We start from the raw sequence: 26917 nt of genomic DNA on the forward strand, positions 1-26917 counted from the left end.
TGCAGATGCCAAATTTATGGTTTCATCGAGAGGCGCAGAAATGTCCAGATATTTCATGTTTTCATAAAGAAATTGTTTTTGGTTATTTTTCAGTATAACAAGCAAACAATGACTTTATTAAAAACAGGATTATTTCAGGAAATTTTGCTGTGCTGCAGTCATTTTTCTAAAGACTAATACAACAACTGTTAATAGACTCTAGTAGCAAATAAATTATTTCACAAAATGGGATAAACACTTTGAAATGGTTTTCATCATAACCTTTATTAAGCAAATTCTGCTGTGGATTTTTCAATGGTTTAATGCAAATTTGCAGTTCTGGTGTTTGTTAACAAGGTTCTCCCATGAATAAAGTCTGTTGAAATTACTTCCTTGAGATAAACTAAAAATATCAATAAATAAAGTCATCTTAAGGCTAATAAGGAACAAGGTCATTTTATTTTTGGCTCAGTTGATTCTTTGCATAAATACATCTTAATGGCGCTCTTCTGATGTGCCCATCCAGCAAGTGAGGAACGTTCTCTCTCTCTCTCTTTTTTTTACCTCTTTCATGCATTTCGTTTCATTCCTCAAGAGCTGCAAAGGGTACACGTCATGAACTTGCATGCATTTCCCCCATATTGCACAAAAGTAACACAGTCTTTAACCCCCCATGAGAGAACCAATTCATATCTAAGCCCACTGAAGCTGTCACTCACATGCATTGTGTAGCTGTCATTGTAGCATTTTGATATTTCCGACAAACCCAAAGTTCATTCACTTCCCTTAACTTCCTTTCTTATGGCATGTGAGGTGGATTTTTCTACCATTTTAGTTGTCTTTATTTCCTGTTCTAAATGTTCATCAAATTGCTCTACTGTCTTAGTGATTACTACAGATTCTGTAATATGTTTAGTACCATCAATCCCTTCTGTTGTAGATTTTTCAATTTTTTTTACTACTATTGTTTTTGCTGTTGTATCTCCTATATCCTCCTCTTTGGATGGACTCACATCAATGCCATTAACAATCATATTTTCTTCCTTCTCTTCTTCTTCATTTTCATCTTTATCATCTACTTCTCCATTCACTGCAGCATCTTTCTCAGTTTCCTCTTCTGAAGGTTTCTCTTCTTCATGTCCCTTTGAGGTAGTGTCCTTCTTACTTTTCACTGCACTAACAGTTTTTGTTTTTGTTTCTGAGATGACCTCCTTCACTTCCTCAGCTGGAGAAGAAGGTTTTGATTTAGAGTCTTCTTCTGTGGAAGCAGCATCTTCATTTTCTACAGTTTCATCTTCTTTCTCTTCATCAGCTTCATCTTCTTTCTCAGAAGCTTGTTTAGATTTGACAACTTCTTCCTCTTCGGTGTCCTCTTTGGCATCCTTTTCATCATCTCCTTGTTCACCTTTTTCATCAGAATCACTTTTATCTTCTTCTGTTTCTTTTGTTTCTTCTTCCTCATGTGCTTCTTCTTGTTCTGAACCTTGTTGAGCTGCAGTAACACTTTCAATTTTCTCTTCTACAGTGTCTTCAGTTTCTTCAGCAGTGGTCTCTGCATCTTCAGTTTCTTCTTTTTCTTTTGCTTTTTCATCTTCATCAGCTGCTCCTTCATCTCCCATATCCTTTTCTTCTGTTTCAGCATCTTCTTCTTTCTCAACTTCTTCCTCTACTTCTTCCTTTTCAGCCTCAGGCTCTGCTTCTTCCTTTTCTTCCTCAACTTTGGCTTCTTCTTCCTCCTCAGCATCCTCTGCAGCTTCTCCTCCTTCTGCACCAACATCCTCCTTTTCTGCTTCATCTTCTTCCTTTGCTTCTTCTTCACCTTCTTCTTCCTCTGCTTCTTCTTCAGGAGCTGCAGATTCAACTGGGGCTTCCTTGGAGGCTACAATTTCCTCTTCTACAACTGCTTCTTCTTCTTCCTTGACTTCTTCTTCCTCTTGTTCAAGTCCTGCAGCTAATTCTTCACCGACAGCTGCAAGGGCAACATCCAGCTCAGACTTTTCATCTTCCACTTTTGTCTCCTCAATAATTTCCTCTACAAATTTATGTTGCACTTTTAGCTTTGGAGCTTCAGCTTTTGACTTTTGTATTTTGGTTGGAAAAGTTGGTTGTTTATAAGGGAATGATGGAACACTACTGCCAGGAAATGTGAAAAATCTTGTCTCTTCACCTTCCAAAAGTTTTCTGAGAGACAGAGAGAGAGAGAGAGAGAGAGAAGGAAAAGAAAGGAATGTCAGTAAATGACAGAAGTGTCAACACTCCAATATCTTCTAAACATATTACAGATCTTCATAATTAATGCATTCATAAATGCAAAAATAATTTCAATAATACCCAGTAAGTTCACACAGACATAAATATTCAGGTATTTTAGTCAAAATATCACTGATATTATATATGATGCATTTATACATATTACACAGATTTACCCTGCCCGAGTGTCTGTGTGTATGTGTGTGTGTGTGTTTATAAATATATATATATATATATATATATATATATATATATATATATATATATATATATATATATGTGGTGTACCATCAGAAGGTCGAACGAATGATGGGATCATCGGCCCACTTCCGCGAAACCGACAATGTTGAATTCCAACATTGTCGAAATACAACTCAATGTAAACCTCTGCACAGGCTTTAACATGGATTGAGATGGGGCGAGATTCATACTTCGACAATGTCGAGTTTGACATTGTCACCATTTGGCCTCTGGACTTTGACTGAAGTGGGTTCGACCGAACCCACTTCGACCTTCTGATAGTAAACAAATAATGCTAATATGTCACTATAAAGACACTAATATCTACCAACTGACCCTGACCCTAACCCTAAGGTCCGTCACTATCGCACACTCACCTGACCCGCGCCCTAACCCTAACTCACTTAAACCGCCCCTAACCCCAATATTTGTCACTATTGCATACATGCCTAACCTGCACCCTAACCCTAACTCACTTAAACCGCCCCTAACCCTAACATAAAACCAACCGCACACTTACCTGAACCCAACGCATGACCCAACACCACAGGGCTAACAATAGCAAAGCCACAATGACGTCAGTATGTCCATTTTGTGTTTTCAGGATTTTGAGTTTCGGGATTTTGGGCTTTCAGGATTTTGAACTTTCAGTCTATAGTTTACATGATTTTGATTTTCAGGCTTATAGTGTTTCAAGCCTCTGATAGGGAACTATATATATATATATATATATATATATATATATATATATATATATATGGGTCTACTTCTAAATTTTGAAGTTTCAAAACTTCGAATTTCTTATGGTCGAGACTATAAGATCAAAATTTTGAAACCTCAAAATGTAAATAAAAAAATCTTTTTTTTTTTTTTGCATTTTGTAGGGGGGGCAGCCCCCCTGCACCCCACACATTCCTTGCTAATTAAATATACCAACTCTGAGATTGCACTATAGCGAGGAAAACAGTAAATATACTATTCCGTGCTGTATGGCGATCTCCATTTAAACAGTTCAACGTTTCAAAACTTTAATCTTATGGTCTCTACCAGAAGAAATTTGAAGTTTTAAAACTTCAAAATTTAGAAGTAGACCCCCCCCACACACACACACACACACACACACATGGAATTCTGATAGTCAAGTTACATTTTGCTGTGTATTTCACTAGGTTACCTATTTGTTGATGACAGTTATAGATGAATTTTATGTCCTCAATTATGGTACTTTTTCTTTGTAATTTTTGCTATCATTCCTGCCAACCAAGTTCCACCTCAATCCGATGTGCTCATTCATTCATTCAGTTATTCCTATTACCTAGAGATTTTATCTGATTTCAGGACAAGAACTCTGTGGGGAGGGGTCATCATTCAAGAAGCCATGAGGATGTTTTGTGCTCTTGCTACTATCCTGGCAATGAAGGCATATTTCATGGCTTAATCCAATGGCTTGATTGGGGAGTTGAGTGAATTGCACCACTGCAGAGGCTCATAATGTCTTTGCTACATGAATGCATGCTACTGTGCACCTGTTATGAAGCATATGCCACTCTTTGGTGTCTTATTGAACTTAATGCTCATAGTGAAGCCATGCATTTCCATCCCAGCTCTCCTCCAAAGGGACCTGTGTGGTACACAACTATTGGCAACCTGTTGCTCTTCAAGAACTGTCACACCTATTGTCACTGACTATTTTCATCTAGTCCCGAGCAGCTAATTAAAAGCAGGTCACTCAGGCCTTACTGAAAAACTTATGCCTCTAGTTTCAGCTATAGCATTTTTTACACTTTTTGCCCCACTGCCTGTTGACCATCAGCCCCCTTCTAGCTCATCAGCCCATTCTTATTCCCATCACAGGTGTACGGATCAACTGGACGGGTGTCATTTAGACAGCCTTAAAGGCATTGTTTAAGGGGCTTTTGGTTTTTCCTTACATTACCCTCATGTGGAAACCCAGCTTACAGAATCAAACAGGGGTATGCAATGGTCTGTCCACACTGGACATACCTTGCTTCCACAGCAGACACTGCTAGCAAGGAGCCCCACCTTCTCCCCTCAAGCATAGAAAGACATTTCCCTGGTCTCCACTGGAGAAATATTACTTCCCCATGTGCTCCCCAAGCACGAAGCTAGGCACTGTTTCAATTACAGTAAGATTTGTAGTATCTTACCCTGGTTGCTGTAGTGCAACTATAGAGTTAGTGTATATATAAGTAAGGGACTCGGGCAGGGGGGCTGCAATCCGCCATGTACACATTACTATGTGTCTAGAGTTGTAATTTTTATAAGTGGTGCAGGTTGTATGTCTATAGCATTGCTAAAAGTACTTGGATAAATGTGGCTATAACTTTAGTTGAAAATTAAATATAACATTCACAACATTTAATTGTATCTTGATTCTGTATTGTATAAAATAACATGAAGACAAGGCAGATCAATGCAATATACCATTATTGTTCAGACATATAAGTTTTACAAATGGTGGTGGTTGCATATTCACAGCAATGCCTAAGTACTTGTAGAAATGTGATTGCCTCTGTACTCTCAGATCAAATGTAACATTCATATCATTTCGATACAACTTGATTCTGCAATGTATAAAGTAACATAAAGGCAGTAAGGTTGGTACACTGCTCTTACCTGAGTACTGCTGATGTATTTTAATTGGCTCAAGGGATACTTTGTGAAGGAATGTATTGCATTCTCTGCCGGTTTACATTTTGGCCTATGCGAGTTTGTATTTGGGAATAGTTTGTGTTTGTATTAAATCTAGGGAATTTGTAATTTATAAAGTATTATCGTGATTAGGTGAATGTGTCGTTTTTGTTTTAGCTTGATTTCAGTCAGTGTTTTTATTAAGTTTAAATGGTGCTTCATGTGCATACACTTATTTATTTACAGTTCTTATGTGTGTAAAGACGTTACTGCAGGTTCCAGCTCTCACTATATTGCCTGCATATTTCTATACTGCACTAAAGTTACGTATCACAGAGAATAATGCTACTAAGTGGTAGGCCTATTTCTAAACTGCTGGATTAGAAGTGCACCACAAGCAATTTAAAGTAATTGCCAATGTACTGGGAACGTACTTCACTGGTTATAAGCCATATAGAGTACCAATAAATTATGTCTTCTAGATTCCTTGACCCTGTACCAAACAGATGATTCCCTGCACTGATTTTGCTACTAGTTGCATGGTGTCATATTGCAGTGCTACAATAGACAGCAGTTTACTATGACTGCTAACTTTCTCAGTATAGTGCTTTGCTTCTCTTGCAAATATAAAAATACAATCTAGTTTACGATTCTTACTATCTACGATCATAGTTTCATGAAATGACCATTATAATCCTTATTCTTGACAGTTCAGTGCCCCATTAATCCCCAGATCTTCTGGAATAAATATTTAGTGTTGATGTTGGTCCTGTTAATTGCAACTTCTGCTTTATGAAATACCTCATATTCCACTGAACTGTTTATTGTGCCATTATCATTTCATTCTACCCCAAGGCAGTGAGTGTAACGGTTTACTGCTTGGCTCAGTGGACAGACAGTGAGCGAGCCATGAAGAATCACAAGTTACTCTTCAGTGAGAGACACTGTCATGAAGCAGAAATATAAAGTTCTGAATATAGCCCAGATGATCCAGGTTCAATTAGTGGTAGCTAGGTGTGCCTACTATGGGGGAATGGCATGCACATAGTTACACCTCATGGTAGGTATCTAGCAAAGGTTAGTGATGCACAGGGCATTGTCTAAGGGAGGCAGGGGGTTAGTCACTGTGGAGGTGAGATGACATCCCAGCATGCTTCATTGCACACCTGTCCCAGGGATGTTACAGGACTGTGAAAAGGGTGGGAAAAAGTTAAAGCATTACAATAAAAATGCTCCTAGCATCAGTATGACATTGCACCAGGATCCTTGTTCTTCTCACCTGTCTTGGGTATGAGTTGCAGTTAGTCTGCAGGTGGCTAAGGTGGATCTAGTAGACCTGATGAATAGGAGGACATGATGTAAGCTAATGGTCAGTTGCAGGGGCAATCAATAAATGTAATATAATAGAACAGAATATAATAAAAATGTTACTCATCAGTGGATATTCTGTGGTTTCTACAAGCCTTCCATTGCAGTGTGCATGCAGACAGCTGCATGTAAAGACAGGTAGCTGATTAGACATATAGAGCAATGAATAAGTCCTTTAATGCCTATATGTTGGTTCTAGGTGTTGTCTACAAGAAACATAAACAAAAGTACATACAGCATTGTGTTTTCCTTCAGTACTCTGTAAAACATGGATATGCAAGTGGGAGCTGAGCTGTGACTGATTGTTTCATTACTGAATACAGTAACAAGGAGATTTATTTACAGATTTCATAAATCCCTTTAATATATGGGATAGTCACTACGCAGAGCATTGAGGTTGTAGTGGTCCCTGGAATAACAGAGATACTTCACTGCTTAGTGTACAAGTGTTTGGATTGGAGGATCACAACATAATCATGGTTAGGACATACTGAAAGTAGTGTAGGTAGGTATAAGACTGTGAAGGCAATGGTGTACAGTACAAGGCTGGTCTTGTTTGGGGGAGCAGGTACATCAGTATGTCAAGAGATGTTTTCTGTATCACAACAGCAGTTGTGAGGGTGTGGTGGATGTCACACTGCTACATGTTACAGATGCTAGTGTACACTGTTATTTCTTAACAGATCAGAAGGTACTTTGATCATTACACTCTGCACATAACTTTCATTCTCTTAGTAAAATAATTCTGGACAAAGTCATAAAGAGTGGGGGAACAAAGGATCAAAATCAAGGACAGATTCTAAATACTGCTCTTACAAACTTAGAGAAATGACACGGTAACCACTTTTGCACTGACATGCATTTTCTGAGTGAAAAGAAGTCTGAGATTCAAATGCCTGACATTATTTAGAGCGTTAAATCCTCAGTGATTTGCCAGAAGACTGCAAACTTTATGAGGAATAGACCAAAATTAGTAGACAAAAATCTGGACATTGTACAAAATTCTGGACAGCTGAATTGGGTGACAAACTGCTGCTAGTTTTTTTTTTTTCAACCTTACACTGCTATATCTTGATCTAAGTTTTCACAAATCTGGTTAATACATTAGCATTTACCCCCCCCCACCCCCCAAAAAAAAAGAAAGAATGAAAAATGATTTTAAGATTAGCATCATTCTAAAATGTCATATCGTGGTTTATATTGATTTAATAAACACCATTATGTTTTTATTACTAGATTTTGTGCTTAAATATTTTTTATGAATTACCTCTTGAGTTGTTTTGCTGCGGTAGGGTTGTTGCCTCAGTAAGTACTGAGTTCGATTCTCAGCTAGAGCGTCTTCTGTGTGGAGACATGCGTGAATGGGCGTACCTTCGTTGAAGGTTATGCGTCAGGGTCAGCAACTCGACACGTAAAAATATACTGCCAATCATTAGCGGACCGGAGTTCCGCTGTGGCGACCCCTAACCGGGAAACGCCGAAAGACACAACAACAACCTCTTGAGTTGTTTTCATTTTTTTGTGAGTGCACTTACTATTTGAAGTTACCCAAAACATTGTCCCTAAATGCTGCTTCCACAGAACTGCATCATTCTCCAACCTGCTACCCATTTGCTCCCATAATTGGTACAGCATTGTTATATTATTCTTTAATTAAAAACAGTGCCACCAAAATGTGTTGAGGGCATATAACATAAAATATGTTAGGCCAAATACACAAATAATGTCAAGACCATGCTTGACTGTCTGTAGGTGCAAAATTGCTTTATTTTTCATTCACAGAAAAACTACCTTTACAAAAAGTGAAATATATGTGCAGACTTTGGCAATAATACATTACTGATGAGGAGTCTGTCTGGCATTTTAAAGGAATTGTTTGCTTTATGAAACATATATAATCACTTAATTCAAACAATGACCCTACATTGGACTTTAAGTATATCCTAATTTTTAATATAATGCTAATTGACTAATTTCTACTCGGGGACATGCATTCTGGTTTAAGAGCAAAACTTCTCTGATTCATTAGTAAGATAAAAATGCTAACGCATTTTACATTTGTTCTTGCTAAATTTTCTAATAATCTGTTGAGAATAATGCACAGCAATTTATTTATATTAAACACTCGACGCTTGGTGTCCTTGACTTTAGCTTTGTTTTCCTTTTGAACGTTCATCGTTATGTCTTCGTGGAATTGATTTTACTCACATTTATTGCAATAAAAATATTTGCAATTATGCACGTGTTAGAGTTTGTCCGACAAAAAAAATGTTTGACTACATCTAGAAAAAAAAGCTTTTTTAGTATCCAACTGGATTTTTTGAGGTCTGCAGAAAATTGCTTATGTAACTATGTCTCTTTAACTATATCCTAACTAATGTCTAAGCATAACTTTGGGAAAACTTTCCAGAAACCATTAGACTCTTATCCCTGCCTGTGTTAAGATTACACTTGCTCAGAAATGCACATGACAGTAAAACTGTTTTGTTAAGTGATTGTGCCTTTTCAGTTTAATATATACCTAATACCTCTCGTGTACCTCATTTGGGGTCCTAAAATGTTCATGTTCCTCGAATTTCCACATTGAAAGGGTCTTTTACACATCCAGTGTTAGGAATTTGTAACTGATATCCATGGTAAATAGAAATTAATAATATTAATTCATTACAATATCTTTTTTCATGAGTAAAACCAGCTAATTGAAGGTATTAGTAAGCCTTCAGTAAGTGTTCCACATTTTACCCATTTGTTCCACATTATGAGGGTTAATGTCCCTCATTTTGGGGATGGGAGGTTGAGAGCTATGCCTACTCAGTATAAAGATTGTTCGTTTCCTACATCCGCAGAGAACATTTTGTCTCATGTCTGGATATTTATACCGTAAATACTGCATTTTTAGCGTTAGGCTACGGACAATTCCTGCATTCCTGTAGAAAAGTACATGTGCAAAAAAATTAACATAACTGGTAAGCAGAGATTTTGCCCCACCCAACGCTCTCGCACACGTAAATATAGACAGTTTACACACATGCTACATACATTGCAGTCATGGTTCTCAGCTGTGCATATTTTCGCAGATTGTCCAGATTTTTGCCTCGTTTTTGGTTTGTCTCTCATAAAATTGTGTTTTTTCCGGCAAATCACTGCCAGTCAGGTCATTCTATGAAGTTTCTAGATTGTAAAAGCAATATTTAAAAACTGCCCCTATTTTTGAGCCTTTGTCCCTCCATTATTTATGGCTTTGCCCAGATTTCTTGCTCCAAGAGGTTGAACGGTATGATTGCAATGCCTACCACATCCCCCGATTTATTAATTAATAACAAGACCTTAAAAGTAAATGTAAGTCAGTGCTGCGGATAACTACAGTGGGGAAAACTTGCAAATTCTGAAACATTGTATAATGAATACTGAAATTCCCAACAAATTGCTTTATGGTCATTGTATAGCTCACCGTGGGAATTGCATTCTTTTTACTTTTTGGGGGTTAAATAGCGGACAGTGAAATCACCTCTACAGACATTGCAATAGCGTTTTAAAAATAAAGCAGGAACGGTAGTTCACTGCTGAGAAAACTTGTTATAAATATGCATCTAGTCAAAGAGAAATTCTACAAGTTAATAAAAAGTTTGCAGTTTAAATGTCAGTACTGATTATTACTAGGCAGGCAATTAGTAGACCAAAATAATAAAATAAGCTGTAAATGTTCAAACTGTATGCTGGAAAGAACTTTGGGGGATTGTAGTTCAGTAGAAGACACACCCACAGAAAGCTGCTTCATATACCCTTTTGCCAGTAAAGCAAATACGCAATATGACACTTTTCCATAGTTTCAAGTCTGAACATCTGCAGTACTCATTCAGAACACACTAGTGTGCTATGCCTAGTAAACTTCCGGTGACTTAGGCCTGTGCCCTAGGACGCCTAACCCAGCATCTGCAGTGTCATTACTATTCAGAACGTTATCTGCAATGTATGCGCATCACTACCTGTAGGCTGCGATCTCAATATCCAGGGCCATTTTGACATTGAGGAGGTCCTGATATTCCCTCAGGTGGCGGGCCATTTCCGATTTGGTACCCCATAGCTCATTCTCCAGCTGATGAATTGTTTCCTGAAATAGAAAAAAAAGTCTATTAGCTAGCTTCCATTAGGAGGGGAACTCCTCTATGCTGTATGTTCAGAGTATAACATGCAGGGTGTAGTTATTGTTAACTATAGCTATGAGATATTCACTGTCTGTTAGATGTAAGCAGAACAGTGATTTGCAATGCAATCTGAAAGTAATTACAAAGTGGGCAGTTGCTAAAGTTTCATCCACTGAAATGCAGCAAACATGCAGTTGAGTGGTATTGCTCTGGTCATTGAAGAGTGCGTGTAACATGGGCATGTAGATTCTTTTTCAGCTTTTTTAAAGAAAGGACAACTAACTGCAAAAAGGACCTTTCAGTACATTGCATTTCTAACTAGGGCACTGATTGGAAAACAATTTCCAAACGAGACAAAATATCTTCAAATTACAACTATATGCAGAATGCTATGGTTCATAAATGCTATGCATTAAAAATAAAACGGTGAACTTATAACATCCATTTCACAATACTGTATATGTTCGGTAAAGAAGCTAACATCTACACAGAATTAAGCCGCAAGATATTTACCTGATAGCTGGTCAAGTCATTACTATGACGTTCCTCAATGTCATTCAGTTGCCTCTCCAAGGACTCCTTGGTACCCCTCACAGACTCTAACTCAATGGTTTTACTCTGCAGTTGACGTCGGTACTCAGCAATTTCTTCCCTTGCAGACTTGATGGCATCCTTGTTCTGTTCTGCAGCTTCACTGAGCTTGGCAAAGCGGGTCTTGAACCAGTCCTCAGCATGCTGCAAGTTTTTGTCTGAGTGGCACTCCAGCTGGGAGCGGATTTCTTTCAGTGCTGCGCTGATGTCAGCCTTTAAGTAGTCTTTCCTTTCTACTGCGATGTGGGACGCCTGAATCTGAGCGAGCAGATCCGCAACTTCTTCCTCATGATTGCCTCTCAGGAAGGCAACTTCATCCTGCATGGACTGCACTCTCTTGTCTAGCTCTGCTTTAATCAAAGCGGTTTCTTCTATATCCTTATTCATGGCTCTTATGGTGGCATCAGTGTCATCCTTCAGACGAACCTCTTCATCGTACCTGTCCTTAAGGCGTTGTAGGTCTTCTTCAAGGTGTTCGGTGTCGAGCTGTATTTGAGCTTTCTCATGGTTTACCTGTTCCAGCTGGGATCTGAGTTCCCTGATCTCCTGGTCGTATAGATCTCCGAACTGGGACTGGGCAGTTTGCTTCTGTCTGAGAGCCTGTATTTCAGCTTCGATTTCCTTATTTTGTTGCTCCAGGTAATGCACTTTTTCAATGTAGCCAGCAAAACGATCATTGAGCCCTTGGAGTTGTTCCTTCTCTGATGACCGAGGGGAGAGTTTAAAGTCCCCATTAAGTCCGGAAGACTGGCTGAAATCAAGGCTATCTACAGATGAGCTCAGGACTGTTGAGCTATATGCCCTGGGAACAGCAATGTTGCTTCTCTTGTAGGAGGATCCCACGGCAGTGCTAGGGGGACCTCTGGACCAGGTCTGGGATCGAAACCCGCTGGAGGGGGAGCCGGCTGCTCGGCTGTAAGACGTTCGGGTTTCCACCATCCTCCTGTAAGAGGGCGGTTTGCTTAAGGTTTCCAGAGTATAGCTCATCTTGGAAGACTTTGGGACGTGTGTGGCTTTCACAGCGCGTCTAAGTACTCTGCTTTCCTTTATATACCCAGACCATATTCGCTAACATGGCAAGAATGTGCACTCTGCTGGCTAATTGATCCGCTGAAGGTTTTTTTCGTAGTTGATGAATGAGCCACGTGGATTGGGCATCAGCCGTTGTCCCCGCCCCTTTTCTGCCTGGGTACCGGATTCTCCATCCTCATAAAAAAATGGATGAACAAATAAAATGCGGCGTCTCAGAAACCGGATTAAAGCTGCATAGCGCCATTTACTTTTTGTAAAGAAGGTATTTTACTTTTTGATGGACTTAGATTTTATAGACCAGCAATATATTTGCCCCCGAGAAGGTGAGGGGTTTTGAATGAAACATGAGATGCGGCTATTGTTCGCAAGCGCCAGAATCCTTGTTTGGGATGGATGGCCTAGGTATCCTGCTCGCTTCCTTTAACTCCAGTCGTACGAGTATAAAGTGAAATGTGCACCGATGTAACTCTCAAAATAAACATTTTTTATAATCAAGTGCGTGAGATGTGGTTTTACTTCTTTAATGGGAGGTGAGCAGGTAACTACAAAGACAAAGGACGGTTCTTGGGAGGAGATCAAATGATGTGTGTCATCCCCGAAAGTGGTTTCATCGTATTTACGATGCATATATTTTCCATTTACAAAGTAATATCTGATGTGTTGAAAGACGTTTAACTGTTATAAATGTATGCACTTAGATAACGATGCATGTTTTGCTTTTCTGTGAGCTTTGATTACTTGAGATTAAAGGTAAGAGAAACAGGCCAGGTTTAAATATCTCATCAAAATGTCTCTCAATAAGCTATTGCAAGAGCTAATAAAACAGGGGAGGCATTAAAAGCAAACATGTTGTATGTGGACCACTGTGATGCTTTTCGCCATTATATAACATTGGGATCCGCGAATAACTGGAATTTATTGCCTTTATTAACCAAAGACCATACTTCATATAGCTGGAGTCCACATTGCTTGTAAATGTCACTGAGTGCTTATCATCGGTTTGTGAATTGGGACTTTAGCAAAAAAAAAAAAAAAAACGTTTTCGAAGAGATTTAAGCACTTGCTAAAACTGGTACTGTTGTTAAAACTGTCTTGCTTTGTGATGCGTTCAGATGGCTTTCACTGGAATAAAATCTAACATTAGGTCAAATAACTCAATATTTAGCTGCAGACATAGCCCACACCTGTCCCTGATTTTGTAGAATGAGTATTATTGTTGTCTATATTTTTGCACTGTCTCTCGATTTTTTTATTTTCTATTAAATCACTGAAGTTGTCGAGCAGTGTGGTGCCGAGCATTACAGTCGTCCAATAATGCCATTACCATACATATGAGTCTCATACCATCTTATTGTTCAGGAAATGCATGGTGAAGCAAAAAAAAAAAAAAAAAAAAAAAAAACAGCTGTTCTTTTAACTTTTTAAGCGAATTTGAATCATATGCAAAATTGTCCCTGTTTTGGGCCTTTGTCCTGTAATTATTTTTTTATCTTAGTCAAGAATTCTTGAGCAAAGAAGTTGAGAGATATTTTTGTCACACCTCTCGACCTCTCAGGAGTACAAAAATTCTGGACAAAACCAGAACTAATTTGGGGTTGGGGGTGGAGGCTGGACAAAAGCCCCAAATTGGTGTCAGATTTTAAATATTGTTTTTATAAACATAGCAAGTTGCTAGAATAACACGTTTTCCCAACGCATGCATTCTCTGAAAGATATGTCTGCCATTTACTGAGTTAAATCCTCAACTATTTGATAGAAAACTACACATTTTGTGAGGAGTAGACTAAACTAGGAGATAAAAATATGGACATTCCGCAAAATTCTGGACAGTTTTAAGGTTGCTAGGTGGAGAACTGACTTGTTTGAGTTAAAAATTGTATAGAGTATCTTGTCCTGGCTGAGATCTTCTAGAGCTTCATTGCAGAAGTGCCCCTCGGCTTTTCAGAAGACTTAACTACGTCATAGGCTGGGGAGCAGGCTAAATCCTCTCAGGGCAGTGGAAAAGCTGCATTAAAGACTTAAAGTGTGAAGTAACTGATAACTTGCAAATGCACTGTTCTTGTGAACTGGAGCTTCGGATCACCCATAGTTAACTGTAAAGGTACATGCACTGTTGGTTGTTTATAGACAATTGCGAAGATGCTTGCTTACAATTATCATTACACTTATATTTAGCCTTATTCAGGGAATACTGAATCTTATACAGCCCAAGATGGGTTTGGAGACAAAACTGCAACATATGTTGGGGCAGTGCTACTACAAACGTAGACTTTAGTTCAGTCGGCCACCATCTGCATACCGTTTTACTATAAATAACTGATACAGCTTTTTCGTAGTCAGAGAGCAGACTATATAAATGAATTAATAAATAAACGAGTAAATAACCGCCTCCCAAAAAGTGTCAAGAGGGTCTGCCGCCTGATTAAACTAATTTAAACGTATGCATGAAAGAATGGGTAACCTTTGCCCCTCCCAAATATGCTAAACACAGGTAGTTGTGGAAATGTACATTTCTTCCACCTATTTTTACTATACGTGAAATAACATAACCTGCTCATAGTTCTCATCCTTTTTGTTCTAAAATAAGGGACGAGCAAAAAAAAAAAAAAAGCAAAAACTAAGACCCTCTATCAGCAACACTTCTAAACTATTGACAGTATTCACCTGAACAGTTTGTCAAAATAAGAGGAACTGTATTACCAGCATTTTTTGATAGACCTATCTATGTACCACTGGTGCCAGGAATTATGTAATGACTTTAATTCACAAAATGTTGTCACCAAATCATTCATTTTTTGAGGCATAAAACGCACTTTATTGGCAAAATCATGGACGTCCTTGAAAATTAGGGAAACCTGAGAGCTGGCACTCTTTATTTAATGCATCAGCTATTTTATTGAAATCACCGAGGCGCGGGAGATGAATGGACAAATGACTGCTTGCTAGGACCGAAATATGGGCAAAACGACCTGGTGCACAATGCAGCATAAAGTGGCCGGTGGTCTAGAGGCAGTGAAGCAGTCCATGAAATGCATGACTGAGCTTGACGTCGTGACTTTTTACACAGGAGCAGCGTGGAATAATGAAAATATATTTCAAAAATATTTAAGTGGTAATGTTAGAACTGTCCTGTATGTGCATTTGTTTCTATATATTTGTTTCCATCTGTCTGTGTACACGCGCGCGCACACACACACACACACACACACACACACACACACACGGCAAATTTATTTGGTGCCTGAAGTCAAGGCACAGATAGGGCATTCTCTGATGGCAAATACAATACACGTAGCCCTGCTTCGGCACATATTTCCGTCTGCATATTTCACAAAACAAAATGTGCAGTTGCACCTTTTTCACAGCATATATTTGCACTTTCTTTAGCTATTTGACTAAATATTTTAAGACGAGGGTAAACTGAATCCATATTTAAGTTCGTTGCAAAACTTTTCTGACTACCTCCTTTTATAAAAAGGGTAAACAGCTCCCCTTAAAAGATAACATTTTAACAATAATTCAGATGTCAGTGAACATCTTTTTGCAATTAATAGGGAAGCAAAAAAAACGCAGGGCGAGTTTATTAAAGAAGACATTTTCGAGCATGGATGTTAAAAGGTTTGACATTAAAGCCGTACTTGCTGCCAGATGATTGCAGCAGCTGATAGAGGTGTGTGTGTGTGTGGTTAGTAAGAGTACAATGCGTATAATAACTGTATTTTGTGGACATTTTTATTTATGTCGGTACAAATTCTTGTTTATGGGCACTTCTCCGAGGCAATCCATTGCTTCCACTTTGTGGGCGAGAGTTCATGGTAAGTAAGCGTTGTCATTCAATGTTTGGAACCTAGTTCAAATATTTTGTAGACAATTATACTTCTCATAGAATAGATAGATAATTCAAATTGTGTGGATCAGGATTACTAGCGACTAGATTTTTTTTGCTGGATATTCTAATGATTTGGACCGTTAAAGGTCTGTCATTTTAGTATGAAAACATTGAGCAATTTTTCACTAAATGTTACAGAAAACTGTTACCGAGGCCGAAAAACAGCAATAGTGGCAACGATCAATAGAAATAATGCAAGATTTGCAATAGAGAATCTTTATTATTTATTTATTGAATATAAGTTGAAACAAAATCATTTTCATTAGTCAAGTATGGGCTTTTCTTGTCAGAAGTCAAGGGATAACAGGATCAAAGAAACTACAAGGCCACTCAGTCTAAAGATTATCAAAGCCTTGCTATATACCCACCCTTTGGCTCTGCTTCCTCCCTCAAGGAGTGTAAGGCCAGTTAGTCCTGGTGTAAATTTGAGGGCACCCATGCAGTTGTCCAGGTTTGTATGAATGAGGGTAACACAGTAAGTCCCATTGCTTAACCTGCAGGTGAAAGTTTTTTTTTTCCAGAGAAAAGGGAGACACCGGTGATATACGTCTGATTTATGTACTGGTGTAGGCTAAGATCGCTAATTCTAGAGTAAGACACTGATATTTATATATTACATCAGCATCAGTGCAGAGCAACGTCTGTCCTTATTGAACAGCAGAGTGTAACGACAAGCTCTTCAGATAAAGAAGCAGTTTACACAGACCAAACGGGATGACAACAAAAGTTGTCAAACATTAAGATGCCTGAGAAACGAGCAGGTATCACGTTAAGCGAATTGATATTTCTTATATGATCCATAGCTCTCATTCTGTTGAAAATTATTAATTAAACATATGTGCCAAGTCTCTTCAGTGTGTAAGAGATGGGAACACATGATTTTTAAGACTCAAAATGAAGAACGTTCTTCATGATACGGTGCATCTAAAACTGGTGATAGGATCTGTGCATAAATAACATATCCAGTGGGAGACCCAGAAGCTACTGGCAATGTAGATAATAAAGAATGATGTCAAACATATGTGCTATATATGAAGGTAAATATTTTGTTAAACAAAAACAATAAAATTCCCTTGTTCCCAACAGAGGCCCGTATTCGGTCTCCCAAGTTGCTGTACATATCATTAATACAGTTTGTTTAAGAGCATGTTGGAGTTCTGAAATAAATCATTACATGTTTGCCCAGCCAGGTGGTGCATTTAAAGAAGACAGTGAAGACTAACTATTGATCTACTAGTTTTCTTCTCAGAAATTATATGCATTTCTGTTACCAATGTTTATATATATGTGTGTATGTGAATATATCTATATCTCTACACACATATATATATATATATATATATATATATATATATATATATATATATATATATATATATACATATACATGTATATGTGTGTGTGTGTGTGTATGTCTACAAACACACATACGCAAACACACTTTTATATATATATATATATATATATATATATATATATATATATATATATATATGTATACACACACACACGCGCACACACACACACACACACACACATATAAAAATAAAGTGATCTAAACAACATAATACTGACAGTCGAATGATAAACAGTCAAAATAATAACTAAACTGTAAAATACCTAAACACAGAATTTTGACAGAATCAAAATTATACTGCAGAAGGGTTTATGCCCTTTCCCCACTGTTGTGCGACCTTGGAGTTGATGTATATAATTAACAGAGGGTGTGTGGGGTGCAGGGAGTGTGGCCTCCCCTACAAAAACTTTGAAAATGTGGTAAAATCTAACCATGTAGAAAACACCGAAAAATCTGAAAATGTCAAATCACATTGTGTCAATGGTTTTGTAGAGAAGCAACCCACCTGCACCCCCACACCCCCTCCTAATTATATATACCAGCTTCAAAGCTGTACAACAGTGGGGAAAGGGCATAAACTCTTCTCCAGTATAATTTGATTTTGTTGATATTTTGTGTTTATATATTTTGCAATTTAGATATTTTGGCTGTTCATTTGACTGTTGACATTATGCTCTTTAGATATTTTTATATAGACCCATATATGGATGTATATTACACACACACACACACACACACACACACACACACACACACACACACACACACATATATATATATATATATATATATATATAGAGAGAGAGAGAGAGGGAAAACAGCAAACTCTTAACAATAAATTACTAGTAAAAAGAATGATCATTCCTCTATTGGCTGTGTTTTGAAATTGAAAGCATTATTGAGACGAAGTTTACAATAATATTTAGTTTGTATTGTTTTATTGTTTTATTTTATTTTTAAGAGTTTGCTGTTCATTTTTTATTCTTTTTTATATTTTTTATTATTTAGTATACATTTAAATTAAATAATTATGAGTGTTCATAGTATTTTAGATCAGTTCTACTAGGATTTGTATAAGTGAATTTAGTATATGTTTGAGTTTTTCGGGCTTGTCACTTTTAATAAGACTTGTGAAGTTACAGTGTTGCATGTCATGTGATTTGAGTTGAAGAGTTATTTAAACTGTGGATCTTCTCTGTTTTTAATCTGATGAAGTCTTTTAATTCTGTGGATGAAAGCACTCATCACAGTGGATTTACAGACTGCTTTATTTGGGACCATAGCTGTTTGGTGTTATTCTCATAATCATTATGCCAATTTGCCTAATATACCAGCATAATTGTGTTAGGTTGAGGTGGGGAAACAATCACACTTAATGCCATGAACAACAAAACTAGTTTGACCAGTGTAGCAGTTTTTTTTTTCAAAATTAGACTATTCACATTGGTTTTGATTTAATTTGTTTCCATAACATTCTTACACATGCTACATCGTCCATATTTTACATCCCTTCTTGAAATATAATGTTCTTACTTAATAGAAAAAAAATTCTTATAGTATTAATGCTCTCTTATAAGATAATGAGGGGGAATGTTGGTAGAATTGTTCTAAGCTTAAACATTTGTCCTCATAATTATCCAGTTATCCCTTGTAACTTTACAAAGTTGACTTGCAAAAGCAACATCCGTGGTCAAACAAAATATCTTTTTACTTTTCTTCTTCTTGTCTTCTAACTTTATGCTGTTTACTGCTCTTAAACCAAAATTCACCATAGCTTCCTTCAACTGCCTTTTGTAGCCCTCATTAAACGTTCCCTGTGATATGTCAATAATGTCCTTAAGATACATTTTCATAATTATCCACCATTGTCATGCTTCTCATTGCTAGTATAAGTTCTCCAATAGGAAGGGAAGAAATTAAGTCAGGTGGTTATCCACTCTCAAAGGATGATGTACTTCTCTATGCTACATACAGGAGATTTTAAAGCACAGTGCCCAGGTACACAACAGATTCATGATCTTTGGGCCTCTGGAGGGACCAGGGAGGACTTTAGTTGGAGTTATGTAGACCAGAAGAAAAACAGAAGGCAATTTGGGGGTAGCTGTCTGAGGGAAGGAAGTTATTTCTGTCTGGATGGAAGGTGAAGCTCTTTAGTTGTTCCCCATTGCAGAATTGAAGGTTAAGCAGTTTTGCTGTTTCCTGTAGCTGAAATCAGGAAAAAAGTTATTCTGCTGTCTGGAAGTTTCAGCACTTTTATTACCTGCTTTCCAGATGCCTGTTTAGAAAAGAACATAAAGTATAAAAATTTGTATTCAAAATACTGATTGATGGAATTTGCCACTTCTCTACTGTTGTACAATCTTGGAGTTGGTATATATAGTTAGCAGGGGGTGTGGGGGTGCAGCCCCCCATATGAGGGGCACGGTGGCTTGCCCCCTGCATTACAAATGTGTTTGGTATTTTGAATATTCAGTCTTTTGGTTTGTCAGTATTCTGAAGTAGACCCGTTACTTTGTATCAATCCACCCTACTACATACTGCATTACACACTGTGTATGTGTATTATGTATCTCTTGAATCAACGTTACACTGACATGCTCATCGTCAACACAGTAATGTTGAAATGTACAGGGGGAAACACTTCTGTGCATGCACTGAGGTTATTCCTCAGAACATGCAGAGTTAAAAACTGTGTTTTTGCAGGGGCAAGCCCAATCTCCAGTAACTACTTACCCCTCCCAACACCCAGCCAAATAAATTTGTATGGCTTTACCAGAGCCCTAACTCTAACCCTAAACTCCTACCCAGTTCCTGACCAAAGTCCTCAATTCCTTACGCTGAAACTCCAACCCCTCCCTTCCTAAAACTATATTCCCTGATTGCTTTCTAACCCTTAAACTCTTCTGCTTCCTTAACCTAAGGCTCCCTTTCTGCTCTCTAACCCTAAAACTCCTTTCCCATTCCCTAAATCTGAAATTCCGCTCCTGCTCCCTAACTGTAAATCTCCTTACTGATTGCTGCCTTAATCTGTACTCCTACTTCCCCAGTCCCTCATCATGGCTGCCACCCTTACCTTGCACAAACTTAAATAATGTGCTCAGGTAAGATGTGGCAGCTGCTTGCCCAAACTAATATTTAAATTCAAGTGTGACTGGCAGCCTAGACAAGCTACAAGATGCTCGAGTCCCTGATTTCATGTCAGCTGTCTTCAGGTATATGCTTGTATTAGAACCTATATATATTTATACATACAACATGTTATACACCCAGCAATTCTTGGCATAAGTTTGTGTCATCCTGTGAATCGTATAATGACTTCAGTCCAACTCTTCAGTGCAGAAATTATATTGCCTTTTTGCCTTGCCCCACAAACCTGTTTGAGCAACACGTCCTGTTTTCATTCTTTTCAGCAGGACTCACATCCCTAAGTGTATTAGCATATCATTTTAACCTGTCTTGGACTGTATAGCTTGGTCTCTCATGATCCTATTTTTATAATTTAGGAGTTTCCTGCATTCCCTTTCTTGAACCTAATTATTTTTAGGAGGTTACATTGATCAGCATTGTTACTGAAGAAGGTACAGTTAATTTACAGTTCATATTGATTTATTTTATAGTCATATCAAACATTTATATAAATAGGCTCTGATGGTGAGACAGTCCCGCTGTGATATGATGAGAATGTATTTTGTTGGCTTATTGACTGATGCAACATTATCAATTTGTTGTACAATGAAAAACCTACTATTTTTTCCCTGATAAAGAACTTTACTTTGAATTTCAGATAATCAAGCCAATGTGTGTTTGCATGGTTGTATAAAGACATTTAAGCTATTAATTACCTACTATGCATTTTTTTGCTATTTACTACTCTACTTATATCGCATGCTCACACACGTGCATACATGCTTACACACACACACACACACACACACACACACACACACACACACGCACTCATGCAGACACACACACACACACACACACACACACACACACACACACACACACACACACACACACACACACACACACAAACACACACACAAAGCACCATTCCATTCCATTTTGATTGAGGTTAAACTGAAGAGGCTAAGGGATTTTACTGGTATATACAATGAACTGAACTGCTGCTCTGGCTTTTCCATAAGCTGTTGTCACATATCAAAACAGCAAAGCTAAGTAGGTCCAGGTAATCAGAGTTGGGGGAATGTGGCTGTAACAGTTTTTTTAAATATTTATGAACCCCCCCCCCCAGTCAGCACCAGACCCTAGCCAAGTACTTAGGTCATCTAGTGCTGGATCCAGCCCTGCTTACTGCTGCCTTCTCCACTGCTAATCTGCAGAAAAAAAGAATATAAATAGAGAAGAAAAAAATAACATAACTAAAGGAAGAATAGACAAAAAGAGCATAATAAGTCACAAATCCAGTGCCTGGTGCTGGCTGGGGGGGGGGGGGGGGGCTCATAAATGTTAAAAAAAATAAATAAATGGTCACAGCCACAACCACATCTCCAGTTGTCTGGATCTACTCAGCTTTGTTGTGTGATGGGTATCATTTATTAAGGCAGATATTGGAGGAGAAGTTGTGCAGTATCTAGGGAACATCCATCATATGACTGAAGCTAAAAACATCAGGGTATATGAATGGGAATGTAGCTGTTGCAAGTGTGCGGGACAGTAGTAAGTATATGGATGGAAACCAGTGTGCATGGCTAAGCAGCAATGAAGCACTGCTGAATTTATTAAGTGAAAACATGAAGTGTCCACTACTGTGGTAAACAGGCTACATACAGTTGTCATGCATGTCATGGCATATGGAGGGATAACTGGCAACATTTAGGACAGTAGCAGAGATTATATGTCTATAGTCTAGTAATCCTTCATAGGCAATGAGCAACTAAGTAAAGGTGTGCTAGGCAAAAGGAAAATAATGTCCCAGTGCTGTGCTAAACAGATTCTGCAAATTTATTATCCATATGGAAATTGCAGGAATAAGCAGAATATGCAACATTAACAAAGTAGAAATGCACAAAAAATAATACTCTGTAAAATAAATGAACAACTACACAAGAGAGAAGTAGTAAAATTCAAATAAAAAAAATGGTCACTGCTGAGGTAGTCAGGCTTAGCACAGATACAACCATACGAGCAAGACTGTACACTTACTCCATCTCATGGAAAGTCTGAGTTGACTTCTGTCACAAGCTTTTCTATCTACTGCAATTTCTTCCTTTGCTGCAGAACAGAAGTATCCCATTAATGAGCACGGCATACTCATGTCAGCAGAAAGGAGGTATTCATGTACTCTGAGCACTAATATACAATGATTCAGCAAAAAAATGAAATCTTACTGTTGTAAAAAGGCTAACCTTATTTTTTATTCTCATTGGAGAGAAGGTGTGGGTGTCACCTCTACAGACCACTATATTTATACTGGTAGTGCTTGCCAAGGGTAAATTATACTCATTGCATCACTTAGTGACCTGGTAAGTGCATGCCAAGCATCTATTTGTACATGAGATCTTCAAAGCAATTACACAGCATGAGCTCTCGCCACTATATTTGCAGCAGGAACAAAAATAATTTTGGTCTTCTTGTTGCAACACGTGGCAGTCCTGCCAGAAACAGATCTTGCTGTTGCCATGGACACTTGTCACACATTGATGGCACCATGTGTGCATCATCAAGAAGCATAGTAGCACTATGTCTGTCTATGGCAGTAAAAGCCACATGGTCATTTGAGTGGCAAGGATGACACTGCATGGTGAAGCTCCACAAGCATGCACACCCTCTGTGACCTAAATACCCAAGTATAGACACAACAGGCAGCTGGGTGGCATGATGACCATGGTCAGTAGCATTATGTAAATGTTTAGTAGCATGGCCAGGCTACAAAGCCCATGATCTCAGTGCTCATGCATAAGCTAGATCAAGTCCTGTACCATGGAATAGAGCTAATAGTGCATTCTGTTATTGCAGAAATTCAGAGACAGTCATGCTAAATTACCTAATTTGAATAACAGCTATGCTAAGAGACCCATTATTGTACAATAAAATACAAATTTACCATTTTATGGAATACTGCACAACAGTGAGAAACACAGACTACAGAATCCAGAAGATATCTGAATATACTAGCACAGAGAAAGTGGCAGCAGACAGGATTAATGGCAATGCTCACCACATTGCAGGGACAGCTTCAGGGTGCATGACTACCTCACACATTTGTCACACATTGTGGAGCATTATGTATGCTAAGAAAGCAATGGTTTTGCCAGGTGTATGACAGGGTGTGTGTGTGGAGAGGTCCAAAACATAAAGACATAGGAAACAAGCAGGACAGGCTAGATCCCCAAGGTGGTACAACTAACAGAGGAACAGAGAACAGACAGGACAGCTGCCATTCCTGGGGGTCACATCTACCAATGATTTGCAGTAGAGACAGGACAGGTTGCAGTTCTCATAAATCTCTTAAGTCTGATACAGTGTTCAGCAGAAAGACTATCTAAGAACATTGACTCTGAATATGCAGGATTATAAACATTTATATTTATATTTACCCAGGTGTCTAATTTGTTATTACACACATATTGTGTTTGTGACTTATATGGCATATCCTTCCATAAGTCAGGTACCTTTCTTGAGCTAAGTTGTTTGTTAAACACAGAAGAAAAAGATGGGTCTAATTAATTTCTAACATTAGCAATCATAATTGCTAGTATATGATCTGGGCCCATAGAGGCATCTGATTTGATCTTTCTTGTCTGTTGGCTGTATAGTAATGACAGGACATAAATCTTGTGGTGCTAATTCCATGTCTTTATATTTCCTTAGTGTAATATTCATGAACATCTCAAATCCCAATGTTTAGGAAGTGCACATCAAATATGTCTGCTGTTGGCTTAGGCTTAGTCAAAGATGAACCATCTATTGTTATTAATAATTTTTTTTTTAATTTCCTGCAAGAGTTACTGTAATTATAGTAATCCTTTTTATTTGCTGAACTTGCCAGCCTGTTTTCATGTTTCACATTTCCTGACAAAGTTTGAGTTTGAATTCCTTTGAGACTATATTGAATTTCATCTTAAATATCCTAGTTAGATGTTTACTATAAAGATTATGGGTTCTTTCTTCTCATTATTTATAAATTTGTATTAGTTTTAAGAACCAACAATGGACACATGCTATAGTGTTGGTAGAGGTGCAAGGGATAGTGCACTTGGCTAACACGTATAGCTGACACACTGTGGCACAATGTTAGAGCAGTCAAGTCATAGCATTCACAAATTTGTACCCCTACAGGTGTACTAGGGCCAGTGAGGTTGTAGGTGTTAGATAACATAAACATTCTTGTACCCAGGTGCTCATGAGCTGTCATTACACCAAAAGAATGTCAGTACCTGGAAAAAAAAACACCCCATGGGAGACCAAGGTACTGCTGCAAGCCCTACAAGCCCAAGGCAGGAGAAACTTGAACTAAGCATAGGGGGTATGGTCTCTCAGGTGCACATATGGCAGGAAATGGTGTGAGGTATCAATGTGGTAGGTAGGCACAGCTCTACAGTGCTAAAAGTGTATTGTATGGTCACTGATATAATTTTCAGTTGCAAGAACCAGGCCCAAGACATAACCATAGGCAGGTTGCTCACTGGGAGTGCACTCCCTGAACATTACCAGGTCACAGACTAGGAGGAGGTCTCTCTAGACTCCAGCGGTGAAAAGTAGAAGACACTAATGCCTGGTGGTAGGTTGGCTGTGACAGGTGGACAGGCAGAACTGCCTGGGTATCTGTTGGGAATGCTTCAGGTTAGTAGTGGGAAATGCAATTCCAGCAGAATATTTCCTAGCATATCAGACATTCACACATGACCATTTTTTATTTCACCCAGGAAATATCATGTCTGCAGATAAGAACACCTGCACCACAGGGTATAACTGCCCAAGATTCTGTGGGTGATGCCACAACTGAGTAGTGTGACATGCATTCCAATAGCACATTGCTTAGCACCTAAGTACAACTTACTTCGCTGCACCATACCACAATTCTTTCATCCTGGAACAGTGGGTCTGCAACAAAGACCTCCTGCACCAAAATGTATGTATGTACTGATAGGCTATTCATATTATTGGCATAACTGTCCAACACATGGTGTGTGTCACATATGCACCAGGTTGCATACAGATACATTATCTGTATGCATTCACTGGTTCCACAGATAGCAGTTATGCACATGCTTGATGATAGTAAATATCTGTCACCAAAGACTACCAAAGACAACCTAAAAAGTTGCTGATCATGCCATAGTATCCATCTTTCATAAACTGTATTCCTCACCTATGAATATCACCATTTTGGCCCTCTTGCTCTTATTTTAGTAATGTCTCATCCCTCTTAGTCATTTTATCCAGGTAATTACCTGTCACCCAGTCTTAAAGATATTTCTACTGATATATTACCTGTGTAATAGGTTCATAGGTTCATAGGTTCATAGGTTCATACTAGGCTATCTGCCCGAGGGCATTTACAAGCCTAGCCCATCGTTTTGTGGCTTAGGCCACCCCTTTAGTATGGGGAACTATACCCATTATTTTTCTGTGCCTCTGTCGAGCAGTGACACTGAGGTAATCCCTGGGGTATATCTGCGATCTCCCATCCATTGGTCAAGATTTCTCTTGAACAAGGCCAGCGAGGTGCTCTGCCTCACATGTACCGGGATTTTGTTCCACAGCATAGGGAGTCTTTGGGTGATGAATCTATCCCTCCAGCACGTCCTATTAATAGCCGTGTCAAGGTTTAAGTCTCCGCCCTTGTGGCTCTGATGGATCTAGATTTTTGAGGTGAAGCATATTCATCAAATCTGGGTTTGACATGGCCTTGTATGTTAGGCAAAGGTCACCTCTGAGCAAGCGGTAGCGACTGAATAGAGCTGGAGTTCTTTCAGTCGGGCAGCATAGGACAGATTTTTGAGACCCTTTATCCTTTTGGTGAGGAACTTTTGTGGCCTCTCCAGCTGCTGCAAGTGTCGGGTCAGATACATTCGAATGGGGCATTGTACTCAATCATTGGTCTGATGAGTGATGAGTAAAGGGAGACTATGACCTCCCTTGATCTAGATGAGAATCCCTTCATGATAAGGTGGGCAATGTAGAAGGTCTTCCTAACTACTTTAGCTACATGGGTGTCGAATGACAGACTACTATCAACCTGGGTCCCCAGGTCCCTGATAACTTCTTCTGTGCTCAGTGGATTGCCACCTATTTGGTAGCTAGGGGTAACCTTGTTTTTCCGAAGGGTATGACTATGCATTTTTGGCATTTAACTTTAGGCCGTGGCTCTGGCACCAGTTATCCGTTTCTGTGAGACCCTTCTGAAGGATATCTGTGTCAGATGTGTTTTCTACTATGGCCCAG

The 26917-nt window shown here is 38.5% G+C and overlaps 1 protein-coding gene and 1 long non-coding RNA gene across 2 annotated transcripts in view; one reads left to right on the forward strand and one right to left on the reverse strand.

Moving 5' to 3' along the window:
• Positions 1–245: 245 nt before the first annotated feature.
• Positions 246–12292, reverse strand: NEFM (neurofilament medium chain). Its single transcript, XM_044083157.1, has 3 exons — positions 11148–12292; positions 10476–10600; positions 246–2160 (listed from the first exon to the last, which is right to left on the reverse strand). The coding sequence occupies exons 1-3, from the start codon at positions 12210–12212 to the stop codon at positions 753–755; spliced, it is 2598 nt and encodes an 865-aa protein (XP_043939092.1). The 5' UTR covers positions 12213–12292; the 3' UTR covers positions 246–752.
• Positions 12293–12379: 87 nt separating this feature from the next.
• The window catches only part of LOC122811363, a 71531-nt gene continuing 56993 nt past the window's right edge, over positions 12380–26917 (forward strand). Inside the window, exon 1 of the long non-coding RNA XR_006366242.1 lies at positions 12380–12787. This is a non-coding gene — a long non-coding RNA (uncharacterized LOC122811363). The remainder of the gene's footprint in view (positions 12788–26917) is intronic.

This window comes from Protopterus annectens, chromosome 9.part0 (assembly GCF_019279795.1).
Source record: "Protopterus annectens isolate FY-2018-M chromosome 9.part0, PAN1.0, whole genome shotgun sequence".
NCBI lineage: Eukaryota > Metazoa > Chordata > Ceratodontiformes > Protopteridae > Protopterus > Protopterus annectens.

What these genes read in the sequence shown, in the direction of transcription:
- NEFM (XM_044083157.1), bottom strand. Translation starts at nt 12,212, where the DNA reads ATGAGCTATACTCTGGAAACCTTAAGCAAACCGCCCTCTTACAGGAGG. An exon ending in ATGACTTGACCAGCTATCAG is followed by an intron (nt 10,601 to 11,147) that starts GTAAATATCTTG and finishes TTTCTATTTCAG; the next exon opens with GAAACAATTCATCAGCTGGA. An exon ending in ATTGAGATCGCAGCCTACAG is followed by an intron (nt 2,161 to 10,475) that starts GTAGTGATGCGC and finishes TCTGTCTCTCAG; the next exon opens with AAAACTTTTGGAAGGTGAAG.